At 29.1% G+C, this 18,364-nt stretch overlaps 2 protein-coding genes across 2 annotated transcripts in view; one reads left to right on the top strand and one right to left on the bottom strand.

Moving 5' to 3' along the window:
* LOC112690042 (low-density lipoprotein receptor-related protein 2) overlaps positions 1–18,041 on the bottom strand; it is a 63,028-nt gene extending 44,987 nt beyond the window's left edge. Inside the window, exon 1 of the mRNA XM_025563937.1 lies at positions 17,404–18,041. Within this exon, the coding sequence (XP_025419722.1) occupies positions 17,404–17,533 (130 nt within the window). The 5' untranslated portion in view covers positions 17,534–18,041. The remainder of the gene's footprint in view (positions 1–17,403) is intronic.
* On the top strand, positions 12,392–13,286 carry LOC112690044. The gene is made up of 2 exons (XM_025563939.1): positions 12,392–12,862; positions 12,941–13,286. The coding sequence occupies exons 1-2, from the start codon at positions 12,645–12,647 to the stop codon at positions 13,227–13,229; spliced, it is 507 nt and encodes a 168-aa protein (XP_025419724.1). The 5' UTR covers positions 12,392–12,644; the 3' UTR covers positions 13,230–13,286.
* Positions 18,042–18,364: the final 323 nt, after the last annotated feature.

The raw sequence follows: 18,364 nt of genomic DNA, 5'->3' as shown, positions 1-18,364 counted from the left end.
CTGTTTATAAAATTTTTTGATTTACTAAGATTTCACTGTTTTTTATACTTTATCGTACAATATTATTTTATACGCTCATCTTTTTTTCATCTTTTCTTTTTCAAACACACACTACATCTAATATATAGGTAAGTATTATATGTTATTATTATACGTGTTTAAATAATATTGCTTGGGCGCATTCTTTTTAGTCATAATCAACTACGACGGCTGTCCACGACAAGGTCTTGCCAAGTGCGCTCGTGTCTTCTACGTCATCTACACGTATAATGTACATACTAGTATATATGCACAATTTAGCGTATTATAATAACCGTATAGTCATATTATTTTATAAAATAATAATAATCGCACAAAAGAACCATCGAATTGCATCTTCAACGCATATATAATATACGCACACGTGTCACATTATAATACGAATACATATTACATACCTTATACAAAAGTATGTGATGCGTATACCCCGCAGTTCCGACCTTGACGATTCACACTAACCGAAAGGGGTTCACCAACCTGACTAATTAGTCATTATTTTATCATGTGTGTGTGTGTGTGTGTGTGTGTGTGTGTGTGTGTGTATGTTTGTGTGCATGTGTGCATGTGTATATGAATGTGATTAATTGGAAACGATTCCCCGGCGGGGAATTCAATTTTTTTATCATATTAATATATTATTATTATAATATAGTTCAATTAAAAAGGGACAAATAGTCGGGGACAAGCGAATACCTACAAGTATACAACTCATTTGTACATCAAGGGAGCATTATAATAATTAACACTATCGTATTAATTATTGTTACTTTCTCGTGCGTTTAACTTCTCGAGCCGCAATCATTAAACTGAGATTTTTTCGTCTTCGGCCATACTAGCACATACATAATATAGTATAATATTTTATTTTTTTTATTTAGTCTTTGAATAAAAATTAGTATCAAAAGTTATTATCATTATAACAAAAAAAAAAAAAAATAATAATGATAATAATAATAAATAAATAATCACGAGTATAACAACTAAACTAAGAACATAATTGTTACAATTAAACGAAACGTTAAATTAAAAAGCCAGCCTAGTAGAAAAGAAAAATATTCGATAAGATTACTGTATGTGATTGGGAAGAAAGAATTAATTTGAAATTGAAGATCTTACTAGATTTAAGTAAATTTAAAAAGCAAGTACGCTACGTGGAATAAGTATAATTTGTGTGATCAAATCAATGATGCTCACAGTTTGTTATTTTAAAATTGAAAAGAAACATTTTGTAACAAAAAATACACGATGTTAAAAAAAACTATTTTTAAACAAAATAATGACTTTCAAAATGCGTCAGTACACCCTATTTTTTTTTTTTTTTTTTTAAACAATTATTTTTTCCGCAAAACGAGCTGATAATGGTAAGTTATTACGTCACTAATGAAAAAAATAAAAAATAAACTAAACTCGTTCGTTTTCAGTCCAATCACTGTAAAAATTCACAGTACAAGTAATCTTGAGAGACTACACCTAATAAAAATGCAAACAATGCAAATATATCTTTTAAAAAATTAGTCATAATAATAAAGTACAAATAAAAATATTTCAGTGCGCAAGAAACGTTTTAAGTTTATTGCAGATTATTTGAAATATAATTCCTTTGTTATTTGAGATTTAATTTCATGTTTTTTGATTAAAAAAAAATATAAACTCAATAATCATAGTTAGCACGCAAAATAATGCTATAAGAACATATCTACTAATCATTTATATATTTTTTTCCAGCAGGTCTTCTTAAACTTATCCAGGTACTGTAGATATAGGGTTCACAAAATTTTACAATGTAATTTATACCTGATTTGTATTACGTGCCATTAACCAATATACGTGATTAATGATAGTATGTAGAAGGATAACAATAGTTAATCAATATTCCCTTTTCGTATTAAAAATAATAGCTACGTAATGCCGACATAGAGTACACATAATATCTTAATTACGATCCATGGTTTAAGGTTAGACGATAATTATTATTTTATTATTGTTTTATTTAATTCGTTAGCAATTTCATATAATATTATACACCACAAACTTTATGGACAAAGTATATCATTATAAGTTCAAATTATCAGGTATTGAGTGCCTATAAACTTATATATATATATATATATTTTATTAACTACCACTTAAAACTTTGTGTAATTTTTATTTGTATAAATATATACAATTATTTATGACGACATATCGCACATCCAATCACACAAGTAATAACCAAAAACAAATTGAATTTCGTAATACTTGTGGTTTTGGTACACTTACCCAATAAATGAATTTACAAAAATACGTTAGCATTTAAAAATATTTAGCATTTTGATGTTTGAAAATAATATGCATTACTATTAACTATTCAAAGTAATTTTTCACTGAACACCTTCACAAAATCATAAGAATAAAAAAAACAACTAACATAGTAATTGTTCTTTAAGAACAAAGCTATTTACACATTCTGAGAATAAAATTACGAAGGGAAATAATCATTTTTATATAGGTACTTATATATATATATATATATATATATAAATTTATTTATTCATTAATTAAATAAATTTATTAATATATAAGTTAGAGACTTGTTAATAATGGTAAATAATAAAGTTTCATATTATTCAGGTATAATGAATCTATATATTAATTTAAATATTAAGTACAGAAACGAATATAATTTAAAAATATATATATTTGTTGATAATTGGATTGTTTTATTACAAAATAAAATAATTTTTACGGAAATAAAAATGTTTAACTGCACTCTTTTTAAATATAATTCATAAATATTCAGTTTTACTCTTGAATAATTAGAAAATATAATTAAGTAAAAAATATTATAAAAATAATGTCTATATCCCTAAACTTATTGATGAGTTTTTAATTAATATTATAATTAAAAAAAATGTATTATATTTAATTAATAACTTAAATTAATTACCCACTATCATTATAAACTAAATATAGTAATGAGAAAATAAAAATAAACGATGAAACACAAAAGTAGGCATATTACTATATGAGTATTAAAAACCTCTAAACGAAAGCAAGTAAAACATAAAGAGGAACAAATCTTTGGATATCGAAATGCTTAATTGCAATTACATATAATTTCAATACACAATATTTTCTTTTTCTTTTCATAATCTGTCTTCTCATTTTAATAAGTTTTAATACTTAAATGTACACATATAGTATAATACAGGTACAATTTGATTTAACAACAGATTTTTACGTTCTAAGAAAAATTGGTTTGTCTTCATATTTCTGTCATTACTCATTAGCAAGGCCAAATATAGAATATTTTTTACCCAGGATAAAATATAAGATTAGCACCCTCTCATAATTCAGCTCCACTCTATTATGTCCCTTTTATATATATATATATATATATATACCAGTTGCTCTCTTGTTTTCTAAAAAAAAAAAAAATTACTCCCATAAATAGGAATAAAAAAAAAATGTTTAATGTTAATACACAAAAATAATCTATATGAAAAATGAAAATATCTATAGTTAAAGTCAAATAAAAATTGTAATTTGTATAATAATACTCATTATATAATAAATAAAAATAGTTAATACATCCACTTATTATTTGATAAATTAGCGTCTTCCGATCTTGATTTCCAGGACAAGTGCCTCGGTTTACTCCGACCCCCCCCCCTAGATCTGGCCCTGCTAATTCAATATTATAATGTGTACAACACTATTTTTATAATTTTTCAAAATTGTATTTATTATTATACCTAATATATAAAAATAAGTATTGAACATTTTTGACAAATCAAGCAAGACAAGACAATTTTAAAATGTACATTAAAATTGAAATTTTTTAAAAAAAAACTAACACCGACAGTTTTGATGTTATAGATCATAATTCATAATTAGTATGAAATTTGAAATATGTTAAGTAGGTTAGACACTTTTAAAAAATATTATATCATCAATAAATATGAAAATATAATATTATTAATCAAAGTTATTGGTTGAACATTTTACTGGGCGAACATATTTACAAATATATAATATATATGTATATTATAAATAAAGTAATAATATCAATTATAAATATACATCATATTACTACACTGAATTTATAATTAATTTTAGAACCAAACTTTGGTGATCTCTTCATGGTCAATAACTGGGTCACCCCTACTTAGAGGGCCTACGCGTTGGAGGACAAGTCCGATTTTCACGGTCGCTACTGACATACATCGGACGCACGAATACACTGAACGACCGGATATCCGATTGTAAAATGGTTTCAAAAACAAAATAGTAAAAACACTATATTATCTATACATCTATCCACCCTGTTGATGATTATAATAGCAAAAAAATTGAATAAGTATAGTTAGGATAAATTTTAAATTATTTTCGGCCACTACAGCATTCACTCGGATGTCGAATAAAACTATGAAAAAAACCTAATTGCTGTTCACATTGTAATCTTCTGAGTGTATAAAGTAAGTCTCATTAACTATTTTCTTTTCCATTTTTTTTTTCTAATCTTCTATAATTATGTTTATACTGATAAAGTAACAAATATTCTTTACAAGCAAATTTCGGACCATACTCTATACTATATATCCTACGTAGGTATACCTAGTACACAATAATACGTATAATTTATAAAGTGTCCACGTGACACACTTGCAGACTTCTCTTCTCGCATGTATACTTCACTTTTCGAATGGTAAAATTGAATTGTTTTGTAAACCCGACGCCACCGTAAGTATGTCATTGGTCGATTATTCTCACATATACGTTGTCTATGGCGTAAAAAATAAATAAATGTCCGAGTGTCATTTTTCAATAACAGCACCACTCAGGTTAACATCACTTTATTACAATGGTTTGCTATAGTCGGAAAATAAAAGTTAACGAGTAATCACGTGCTTCTAGGATTTATAATTATTAATTTACACAATTCGGCTCGAATATTAAATGAACATTTATTTATTTTTTTACATTTTTTTTTAACCATTGCAACGATCTACAAACAAAATTTATATATAGGTATAATAGGTGCTACTTGTATTCAGTAACTGGACTGCTAACAGGATGAAATTATAATTTGATGTCATTATTATTTGAAATTAAACATCTTAATACGATATTCTCGTTCGTTTTTGCTAATCGCCATTTTATTTTCTTACATTTAGTGGTTAAATGTAAGACCGCAGTTGTGGACTTTAAATATTAAATATGTATTCGAGAAAAATATTTTTTTTAACGAAACGTACGCTTTTGATTAATATTCATGTCCAATGACAATTTCTAGATATCTTTTTTTTTTCGTGTTTGAACCGAGAATCGAGCGAGATCTGTTTATCACAATACTACACACTCGGCTCATTTCTAGATACACTTTTAAACGATAAATAAAACGAGAAATTTAAGTCGGTATGTGATTCTCATTAATATATGAAACCGATATTCAATAAGCAAGTTTCAATTTGAATAGCGAGTTAAATTTCATATCCATTGAAATAATAATTTGACAATAAAATATAAAAGATGAACATTTAACCTGAATGAAGTATTTTTCACTATATTATTATAATAAAATAATTATACACAATAAATAATCCCACAGAACGGATTATCAAAACCATTAAAAATAAATAATTCACATAAAAATGTTGGTAATTTTAAATTCAGTATTAAGCTTGCAAATAAAATATTTTTATTTTTTCGCAAGCAGACTATTATGGTCTATAATAGTGGCAGTCATTTCTTTATAATTTATCCAAAATATAAGTTTAAATAATTTGAGCCTCTATGAAATCTTAAATTCCTAGGTACAATAAAAAAAAATTATAATCATGTGCATAATATTGCTATGTACTTCCTTAAATTTTAAATGAATAATTTAAAACATTAACTAAATCATCAGCACGTACTTGAAAGTAAAATAATTATTTTGGCATCCACATTGAATAAGTTCCTTCTTAAAATACTAATTCATTATTTTTATATCTAATTATATATCTACTTCATTGTTATTTTTTTGCCTTTAACACTCGTTTGAAATTTATCAACAGTACCAAAGCATTTTTACTAAAAAAAAATATTATATTTTTTTTTAGATTTGATTGGAAATAATATGAATACATTAAGTTTATACACTAATAATACAAACTATTAAATCGGTTTTAATTTGTATTCCACGCCGTAATAAATAGATAATTAATTAGTCGACCAGTTGACACAACGTTATTCCTCGTATATGCATTATACTTGAAAAATATTTATGACATGCATTCATATTTATAACCATATTATATAATTATATAAGTATACACATTGGGATAAGGATATTAATTAATGGGATGTATTATATACTATACAGGTATTTATTTCCCTTCTTTTCTACTCTTGCGCACCAACTATATTTTCATTGACCGTGACTGCACTTTTCCATGTCATTTATGTATTCACAACAAGTAACATGATACCTCGAAGGTGACCACGATTCATCTCTATGATATGAAAATGTTTTACGTCGTCGATAGAAAACAATCCTTTACGTTATTTTAATCAACTCCAGCACAATGTTCAAATTCACAATATTATCAAAATCGATCGTTAAGACGCAAAAACGCATAAATGGACAACCCTATTATCAAAACGATCAGAGAAAAGTCACCTTGAAATATTCAAATTACTAAAATATATTATCAGATATTATTTATGTTCTCTCGAGAAGATTTCTACACTATAATTCAAAGCCAAAGGAAAAATATTATAAAATATTAATCAATACTACATCAAATTATTGGAGTTCACATAAATGAACAGGAATAAATATAATAATCAATCGAATTGGTTTAACAATTGTGATCCCGAAAAGCGATGACGGATTAATTTTTTTTTTCTGTTTAGAAATCGAATCAAATTAGGCTAATCGATTTAGTCTTGATTTTAAGCCCCTACGTAAAAAAAAAAAATGTGTGAGAAAAGAAAAAATGTACACATATGTGTTATACGATTTCACAAATGAAAAATATTTGCGAAAATTCATAATATTTATGCATGTAATGTATTCTTGATGCAGTGTGTGCGTGTTTCCTAAAATCGTAACCCGGATGTGCGATGAATATTTTTTATCCAATTGTTTATGCTGATCACAAGATACATATGTATATATATATTATGATATTGGAAGTTAGCGTACTTCACATAATTGCGTTTCAGTTATCTCCGTACATAGTTTATACTAACTAATGTTGTCATTGCTGTAATTCGAGAGTATATTATGCATAGATACCTAAATATGTACAGTGTTATGTACACGGAGCGACAACGATGAAGAAAGCGTAGGTATTATTTTTATAATAACCGTCGCATCGTTTACGCATTGTTCAATTTGAGAATGGGGAGGGAGGATATGTCAGGATCGATCAGCTGAATTTGTAGTTAGTATAGTCGCTAAGAAACCGCCACGTCAACAAACGCGTATTTATCAACAAAGGTGCGCACACCTAAACACGGAGTGAAACAATAGTTACTCGTACTTCGTAGTACGAGGAAGAGATTTCTACGGGGCTTTCCTACGGTCGATTTACATAGAAACGCGCATGTACCGTTGTACAACACTTACATTATATTTACAAACGCATGCACCTAAGTTTTTACCAAAGATATAATGATAAAAATTAATTTTTTATAATGTACCAATAGCAAATAGTTACACGTAAATCATTTTACTCGGTCGAAACCGATATAATATACGATGTGTAACCGACCCGTTGGTATTTGTAACTGTACTAATAATGATAATGAAATTGCGAAATATTATGTATTATATTATAAACTTTTGAGATATACTAAAACGGAACACGCTGTGAAAAATGTTGATTTTCCGTTTTACTATCATGTATTATTAATAATCTTAGTATCTTACATAAGTTGTGTGTATGTGTAATAATGCTGTACATGATATAATACTGATCTCTCATGGTCATGGATTTACACATATTTCACGTTTAACAAAATAATAATGTGCCATCACCACGGTTGTAGCCTGCAGAAGCAGTTATCGTTGCACCACGACGAAACTATAAGTTACATTCTTTATTTTCCCACTAAATAAAACAATGACCGTGTATGAATTACAGTAATTACATATAATAACGAAATTGTTTTCATAGTTAAACCCTTTAACGGGAACACCTGAGTGAACACTTACAAAGTATTGTGTTCTAATTTATAAATACCTATAAGTACGTACCAGGTAAGTAAACTAGGTAAAATATGAACACAACTCCGTTATTTCTAGACGTACTAATATATTCAATTTTAATAGTGACCGTAAAAAACCTAAGAAAAATATTATATTGAACGAAAAACAAAAATTATAGAACGTTATTTAAAATGTGATAATTATATTAAGTATGTTTGAAACCGATTTCAGTAAGTAAAAGATTATTTTTTGCCGTACGTCAAATGTACACAGAGCAAAGAACGTGACAGGTAATAATAAACGATTTTTTATTTTTTTGTTTGAACGTCACATGTTCTACTTTTGAAATTACCATTAGTCAGTACATTATACGAGTAGAACCAAGAAACAGTAAATAAATTCTCTTATCGCACATAATAATGATGCGATGTTTATTACGTAATAGCCGAAGAGCAATTATAACTATCAACATCCCAATACCTAAGTGCAGGAGCGTGCCTAGGAGGAATTTGGTTGTTCATCCCCCCTGGAATTTTTAATGAATATAGAAAAAAGTATTGCTTAATATTTTTATTCAATTTAAGTTTAATATTATAAACATTTACCAGAGTTATTTATGTAATCTATTGTTTATCTATATAGTACTATAAAATTAATTATTACCAAAATTAATATCTTATGAAATAAATACATTTAAAATACGAGGTAGTAAAAATATTGAGCCTCCAAAAAATGTCTAGACATGCCCCTTCCTTAATTCACAATAATAACTCGATACAATAAAAACATGTTTACCTATATAATGTGGGTTTCCTCGAAGAAATGTTATGTAATCCGTAAAGTCATCAGAAAGGGGAAAATTGTCCTTATAAATACATAACATACATTGTATCAGTGTGGCAACGGAGCAAGAGCCCATCCCAGGTAACCAACGCCCTTCATTGTTTAGATAAAATTATTACCAGAAACCATAAAGGACTGAAATAAAAAAATAAAATTTTAAAAAAATCCAAAAATCTTGTCACAATTGTCAAATAAGTAGTGGTGTACGTCAATACGTGTATACATAGATATAAGTGACCAATCGTCTACTCCCTATATAGGAGCGTTATGCTATTGATGTAGTTATTTGTTCGCATTAAATATATAAAACAAAATACAATTTTGTATGAAATCAACATTAGGTACATGAAAATAAGAAAAAACAGCCGGTGAACCTCATCCTTATAAGGGTTAGTAATAAATGCGTATAAGACTTTTTATACGTAACACATATATTAACCTACATATTAAACGTATAAAACATACAAAATAACTAAAATGTAAATGTTATCTTTTTGAAATTCATTATTAAAAAAATTAAAAATATTTCCTAGTTCAGATTTTTAGTTACATTTTTAATTTTTATACTTAGTAAAAATATATTAGGTAATTAAAAATGATGTTACGTAAATTAAAAAATCTTTTTGTTTGCAATTATCTTTTCTCATTATTTCGAAAAGATAAATATCTAAATAGAAAATAATAAAATATTGCTACAGGTACAGAATATAATACATTATTATATTTATATTCTAAAGTAAAATTTAAATGTTGTCAAAAATATTAAAAGTGTTATAAATATCTTAAGTAAAATTAATTTACTATAGTGACATTCATGATAAGATAATGATAATTACTAATAATAAATTAATATCACCACAATTGTCTATTTATAATTTATTTTTCCTTTTTTTATTGTTAGTTTAAATTATAAATATATTTTTGTTTATAAGGGATTTTATTTTTGTACAGTAAAAAACGTATACGATTGTTTTATACTATACCGAAATATGCGCTTTAATCCTGGTAATAATACATACACACACATACACACACATATATATAGGCAAACATACACGCGCGTGCGTAATAAAACCTAGCTAAACAAACTTATACGCCGAATGTATATTATGGGTAAGCAAAAAACCGGTTGTTCCCAGTGGAACCCGTTTCAAAATACAATTTCATCGACCATAGATATATTGATTAAAGGTTTTTATTAACAGCCCTGTGTTTTATTTTTTATTTCTAAATAACCATATTACGTTTCTTATTCGTTTTTACAAACCGGCACTGACTTTCTACAACTATGCTTGTCAATGTTTGTAAACTAATTCGTCTGAAACGCACAAAAAAACGAAATCATTAATCCACACCCGGGTCATTCCTAAGCCAAACTAACCCAAATCAGTAATTTAAGTTCTTTTTGTTTCAAATTATCCACAGTTAAAATGTTGTTGTTTTTCAAAACATAACTGTACATAATACACATTAATTAATAAAAACGATAAATTACAAGTTTTACTACATTGATGCCATGATATATTTAATAGATAAAAACTACTTAATTCCTAAATCTCAAAACTTTTAACTGATTAATTATTTAATTGTTTGGAATTTAATACAACATTATGAGATTAAAGAATTGAGTAATTATTATTAAAAGCGTTAATTTTTGTATTTTTATAACAGGATGATTATAGCTATTGGTGTTTACGTGACCTACGTCCTGCATAGTATTATTACTTATTGTGCATAACGACTTTTCATACATAGTAGATTTCACACATACTAATTTATATAATAGGAATTCGCTAAAAAATAAAAACATAGGTAAAAACTATCAAGTTATCTATACTCGAGTAATAAGGAGTCCCGCGTGCTGTTCAACCTGGAATAATAATTCTATCGTTCTCCTCGTAAAATTATTATATTGATTTTTTTTAATTTATTATTATTGCCAATGCACTATTCGCATCTGAACCAGTAATTTTAGCCAGTACACTGGCACTCATGTAACGGTTAGGTAGTGACCGGTTTTTTAAACGTCATTTAAATTCACTATACTCGTCAAAAGATCAAGAAATACAGACGAGAGATACGTGAGAGATAAATAAAAAGTAAAATGCATCTTACCGTCGGAAGGAGAAAAGAAGCCACAATATACCTGTGCAGCGGCATTATACTAAGGTCCAGCGAACGCAACGACCACGTCTCTTTCACGCGGTGCGCACACACGGAAACCAGATGATTTTTCCGGTAAAGCACGATTGAGCATAAAACGATTGAGCATAGACCTTTTTAGCAACACGATTGAGCATAGAATATTTTATGCGACGTTGCCACATTCACGTTGCCAAAATTTTGTAATTTATTATTTTCTCGTATTATTACACCAATTATTATGATATCTGACGCGAGCCGTGAGCTTTATCGGCTTTATAAATTTTATCGACAATGTTATCGATTAATAAATTAGTTCCGGAGCAAAACGACGTTTTAAACATTTAGCATCGGGGGAAAATATAAGATAATTAAGATACAAATCCAAAATTATTATAGAAATAATATCAGTGTTCGATCACCTGTGTAGTGTATAGTGCGTGTATACTTAGTGCGTTTTTCTATTTTTTTAAAATATGGATATAACAATTATTTTATCGGAAAGAGGCAAAGAATTGGCCCTAGTTAATTTATACAAGTATAAATTAATTGGAGAGCGAAAAAAAGACAATCTTTTGAGATGGAGGTGTACTAATAATAAATGTTCGGCAATAATGTTCTCGGGTTTCGATAAACGTAAAGTGATTGAAACTGCTGGACAACATAATCACGATAAAAATTCTATTGAGAAAATAGAAACGCAAGTTTTAAGAGAAAATTGCAAAAGAAAAGCTGAAGAATCAATTTACACACGGCCACTTAAAATTATTCGCACCGAACTTTTAAATTCTTCTCCAACATCAAATTTAAACAATCAAAATGTAAGAAATGTACGGAAAGCAATGTATGATAAACGGAAGCAGACCTATCCTAAATTACCAACTTCTTTGGATGAAACAATTCATCAATTAAGTGACTTAAAAAATGAAGAATGTTTTAAATATAAGGGTCAACAATTCATTTACATGCCGACTGATGATAATTTTGTATGTTTAACTACAGAACAAAATCTACAATTTATGACAAATAATTGTACTGAGTATTTTGGCGATGGCACATTTAATTATGCTCCAAAATATTTTATTCAATTGTACACAATACATGGATATAAAAATGGATACTACTTACCACTTGTTTACTTTTTTTTACCAAATAAAACTAGGTCTACTTATATTAAAATGTGGCAATTTTTAAATAATTTATGTTTGAAATTATGCGAAAAAAGTTTGCAAATTAACACATTTCATGTTGATTTTGAAATTGGAGCTCATCAGGCAATTACAGACGTGTTTGGAAATATTAAAATAATTGGATGTAGATTTCATTTAGGACAATCATGGTGGAAAAAAGTAAGAAACAGTTATATAATATAGTGCTTTTTTACTAAAATATAATAATTTGTTTGTAGATTGTTGGCGAACCTTCACTCAGAATAGCATACATGGACAACAGTAATGAACTAGGGAAATGGTTGAAAATGTTTTTTGGTTTGGCGTTTATTTCCCCAGAAGAAGTAGTTGATGCATTTCACGAGTTAATATCAATTTGTCCAAATGATGACGGTTTCATATTTTCTGATTACATTATACACAACTATATTGAAGATCACTGCCAGTTTCCTCCAAATATTTGGGCGGAAACTCCTTCGCTAAACCCAAGGTTTTTAACAATATTTTTTAAAACTTATTATAAAAACTTTTTTTACTAATTTGTATTGTTTTATTTAATTTTTTTTAGAACGACCAATGCAGCTGAAAGCTTTCATCGCACGTACAATTCACAGTTTTATTCACCTCACCCCCATGTTCATACAGTCGTTAGGGTATTGATCGAAACACAAGCGGAAACATCGACTAAGATCAATTCAATTCGACACAAGCCTGGAAAATTACAATCCGCAAAAGAAATAAAAAAAAATGAATTGAATATTCAAGCCTACAGCCAGTTTTTAAATCGTAAGAATACGGAATCTTTATTAATTTATTTAAGTCAAATTGGAAGCAGATACCAAGGTGTATCAATTTAATTTATTATTATCAAAAAATCTAGCTAGGTATATTATACTGTATTATAATATGAATGTGACAACTATTTATAAATATTTTGATTTTATTATTTTGATAAGTCATAAGTCATAACTATTATTATTATTTTATTATTAACAAAAATATCTATATACTGTGACAGCTATTTATACTACTATCATAAGTATTTTCATGCATATTAAATATTGACTATGAAAACATGATATTTTTTTGTCATGTTATATTTTGATTTATTATAATTATTTAAATAAATGTTTTTATACGATACAGTTCAAAATTGAAAATGGCAACGTTGCAGAGTTTTTTATGCTCAATCGTGTTGGTTTTCTTTTGTATTTCAATTTCCTTTGATACGCCGACAATTTATGCTCAATCGTGTCGCAAAAAAGGTGTTTTATGCTCAATCGTGTCGCAGCCGATTTTTCCTCCTCTCCCTATAGTTATACCTCCTCATAAGTTTCATAGTATGCACTCAAATAAAAACTCGTAAATCTTTTATTATTATAGAATCGAGTTTTCATCCGGTTCTACGATGACCGCAGTAGAAAAGTCCTTCGAGGCAGACCAGCACAATAAAAAATATGTATTACATGATTAGTTTAATACCGGACTATGCGTATAGGTCGAGATTGGAAGATGCTTCTGGGGCTTGACCCTTCGAAAATTTTCTAGTTCCCCTCAAAACTGAAAACTTTCTTAAGTATATAAATATACTATACATAGCCAGGGTAAAAGTTTTGACAAGATCGCACGAAAACAATTGATGTATCATGTTTATTATTTATTTATACAGTTATTTTTCACTACATTAAAACAATATTGAACCAAAACGATTTTTCGTCAAACATCTGTCAGTATCGATTATTTAGTATTTACTGTTTATGCGTTGTTGAACTTTATCCTAGCGGACTTATGCTCGTATGTGTGAATTTCGTAGTTCACGATTTCAATTACTTTTTTTACTTAAATATAATATTTACGATCAATCAGAAATTTGCATGTAAATTTCGGTTTTTAATTCTAATAGTAGCTTAGTTTTAGTGGGTATACAAGGGTAAAGCACACGCCAAAAATATTGACGAGATGTTTTGACGATATATATACTGTTCGTAAGTATACCGTTATGATTATTATCATTATTAAGTAAATTAAGTTTAACATTAAATTACCAAGTCGTCTTTATTTAATATTTATTTAATTTTTTAAAACGAAAACAGATTCTGAACAAACTATGAAAATAAAATACAAGATATTTACTGTCTATAGAGCGCCGTTTTTTAGTCGATTGTATCAATAAGCGAATTATATAGCATAAAAAAGATAACAAAAGAAAAACTAGCAAAAAAGTGAACAATTAAAACAAAATTCATTATTTAATTTTTATTCTATTGTAAAATATTAAATAATAAAATAACGATAAAAAAAAGTAAATAACTAAATTAGGTATTTGCAAAATGGTATGTTATACAGCAGAAAACCTAATAACGGTATAATATTATAATAGTAAATAATATAGTCCGAGATTATTTACTTAAAAATAATTGTACAATATTATTTGCACGTGAGAAAGTGAACTAGTAAAAATAATTGTTTTCAGTCATTTAAACAATTGCTTTTATTATTATTTTTACAACCAATCTATATAAAAAGTGTTTGTACGTATTTTTTTTATAAAAAATATCATCATGTGCATTTTTCTAGTTCTTGTTATCACTAGAGGCTACTATAAAATTTAGGAAGCTAATTAGTTGACCCATTATCATTCATATCGACATACAATCACGTATGTGTATGTTTGAGGTTTTAACAGCAAGTACAATAAAATGTAACTGCAAAAAATAAATGTTAGATAAATATAATATATTAATTCATAAACATTAATTACTAGTGTTATTTTATAGTTATTTATTCGCGAGTTACACTTCGTTCAATATTCTATAGATACGTGAACGTGATAATATATGTTTTCGTAAATCATAATATTTAACTTTTTTAATATTTATTATGCTTACGGCTTTTAAATTAACATAATTGGTTTTCATGCCAGAAAAAAAATCTATTGATGGTACTTTTTATTGAAACATTATTATTAAATGACGAATGTTTTCATAGTAATCTGTGTCATATTCACGATTAACATAATTTTAACTCATAGTTTCCTTTATAAAATAACAATATAAATAGATACAATTAGTAAAATATTTTAAATATAAAGTATAGTTAATCTTAACGTGGATGTATTCTTAAATAAAAAAGGAAACTAAAGTATTTTCGAATTCAGTAACATCCTTGGTGAAAAATATATGAATGAACAAAAAAGACTCGAATAAACCTGATGTCCCATGGTCATCTTATGCGAGGAGAAGATCTAACACTTTGCCAAACCTATGACAAACCTCTTACAGTCAAGCACCTCCTTGTGTACTGCCAAAACCATAAGGCAATTAGAAAAAGCCTATAAATGTCTGACAACCTCTTTAAAGACCTTAAGCCTAATCAAAGAAAACATCAAAAAAGTCATCACATATCTAAAACTTAGTGATATGCATAACTTAATCTAAGAAAACCATTGTATCCATTTGTATGTAACTAATATTTGTTTTGTCGTAAGCTAATAACTTCATAGTTGAAACTGTGCTAAAAATATAAAAAAAAAAAACTGGATACCCAAGATTTTCCTGACAGGTCCTCAACCGTATTTTACGAGTAATGTACACACAATCAACTAGAGTCCTTCTTTCATGATCGAAAGTTTCAATGAATTAGTTCAATCAGTACATTGACATAGATTACTGACATAGGTAACTATCGAGGTAATTATTTAGTAATAAATTCAAAACCAAAGTAATAATAATGAAGAAAGCAATGAATCGTGATAAAAACGTTAAGGCAACATTATTAAAATAGTAAAATTGTACAGATACGAGTATACTAAGCAATTTGTTTTCAACTCCAAATTGTTGTGATGTAGATTTTTAAAATATTATGTGAAGCCCTCCGACGAGTTTTTTGGCTAATAAGAAATATAGGTGAACTTAAGATAGGTACCAATATAGAACTTTAATAATCAAATAGGATGAACCACTGCAATATACGAAAAACTTATCACAATTATATTAAAATAGCGAAGAAACTAGACTAGTTAATATAAATATAACTGGCATTTCGTAAACAAATACATTAAGGGTGCTTAAGTTTTTTAAAAATAATACATTATATAATATTTTAAAAATGTATTTTGTCATTTTATAATACTACCTCTTACTATTATTACAAAAACACAAAAAAAAATAATCATGAGCAAATAGCGAGTAAGTAGTTCAATATTTTTAAAAATTGAAATTCCTGACGGATTTCGAGATTCACTTAAATTTTCCCATAGGGTAAAAATGTTTAATTATTCGCCAGGTCGAATACTGGAAATTAAAAAGTACTAATTATTTGTAAGATCACATTCTAATTGACCGCTATCTACTTACCCGCGGACCAACTATACAATCACCGCGAAGTAAATCTCCGGCAAAGGATGACTATAAAAGCAATCGAATCTAATAGTTATATCAAGGCAAGATCCCGGAGTAAAACATATTACTATTATTATTATTATTATTATTGTTGTTGTTGTTGTCGAGATGTATTCAAATTGTTGTCGACCCGGTAATCGTAACAACGGTTGACATCATCACAGCGGTGACATAATAAAAAAATAAAAACCCAGTCTCGAGAGTATGCCCGCTGTCGGTTGATTAATGTAATTGTATCAGATAAAATCCCTCCGGTGTTAGCCGTTGATAATACACGGTTGCGGCGTAAGCGCGTTTGTGTATTAAAAATATTTATAAAGGATATAGGTGGAACAAAATAAGTGACTTTATCGTTGGCCTTAGCGCGGCATCTAGTCGTTTGGAAGTTTTCTATCTCACATCAAAACCTTCGAAAAGATTTTCACTCTATTCCCTCTTCACTACACACACACAGGCTATTATATATATATATATATATATATATGTTTATCGTTTTTTGAATCTCGGTTGATTCTTAACCTATCATGTAAACACTAGGTTAAAGGTACGTAACGGATACGAGTGTACGGTCGCCGTCCAGGATGAAAATCACGAAGACAAAAACGTTATAATAATAATTGCAAGCACTCACCAGCATCTCGGCCGAATCCCACGGCTGCCAGTAGAAGTAGTACAGCGGCGACGGCCAGGACGTGCGACGAGCGCAAAAACGTCGCCGTCACGGCCGTCGGCGGCGTACCTGACGTTCGTCGGATCATCATCGCCCGCGCGCGCGTTAACGATTTGCGGCGCGGTCGCTTCAGAACATCACAAAATAATGGCGCGCACCACCAAACGTTTTAATTGCTTTCGACCGCCGCACGTCGGAGACACACGCGCACACGCGTGAAAATCGGAAAAAAAAGAGCGAGTTCCCGCTTTGGGAGGGGACGGGGAGAGAAGTCTTGACGATCGGAGTTGTAAAGAAGAAACAATTAACAACAGAGAAGGAGAAGGGGGAACAAAACAAACGAACAACTGACTGAATCTTACTAAAAATATTCTACAATACGACTCGTTTTGACGGTCGTACACGCGACTTGCAGCGATTATTATTTAAAACGATTATATTGTTGTTCGTCCGTCGAGCAGGACACACACCGCCACTAAACGCCGTACGAGGGGCGATTCGCACAACGATTCTTATAACGGATACCAAACACGTCGACGTCGCGCGCGCGCGTACAAGTCACTACTACCGGTCACGTCGTGGCACTACCTACTTGTTGACTGCGTTTGCCGCCTCTGGAATGAGCCACCGCCGCCGCTCCCTCCCCCGTACACGCACACACACGCGTTCGCGCGCGCACGCTCACACGAACATGCACGCATACAGGTACACACCAACAGGCACGCACTAGCACACACTAGCACTGACGCGTGCACGCACGCACGGGCTATACTTCGGCCCGAGACCACAGTGACGATGACGTTCCAACCGGATTGTATCCGACGGTAAATGGTTCGCACCGCGGTCGTAGGATCTCGTCAGGTAGAACACGACCACGGTTCGTGTTGAACGAATTACTCGTCCGATTTACGGGTTTCCTCGT

The sequence above is a fragment of the Sipha flava genome, unplaced genomic scaffold (genome assembly GCF_003268045.1).
Source record: "Sipha flava isolate LNK unplaced genomic scaffold, YSA_version1 48_pilon_pilon, whole genome shotgun sequence".
Lineage (NCBI taxonomy): Eukaryota > Metazoa > Arthropoda > Insecta > Hemiptera > Aphididae > Sipha > Sipha flava.
Note: the sequence above shows the minus strand (reverse complement) of the source record. Positions and strands in the feature narration are given on the sequence as shown.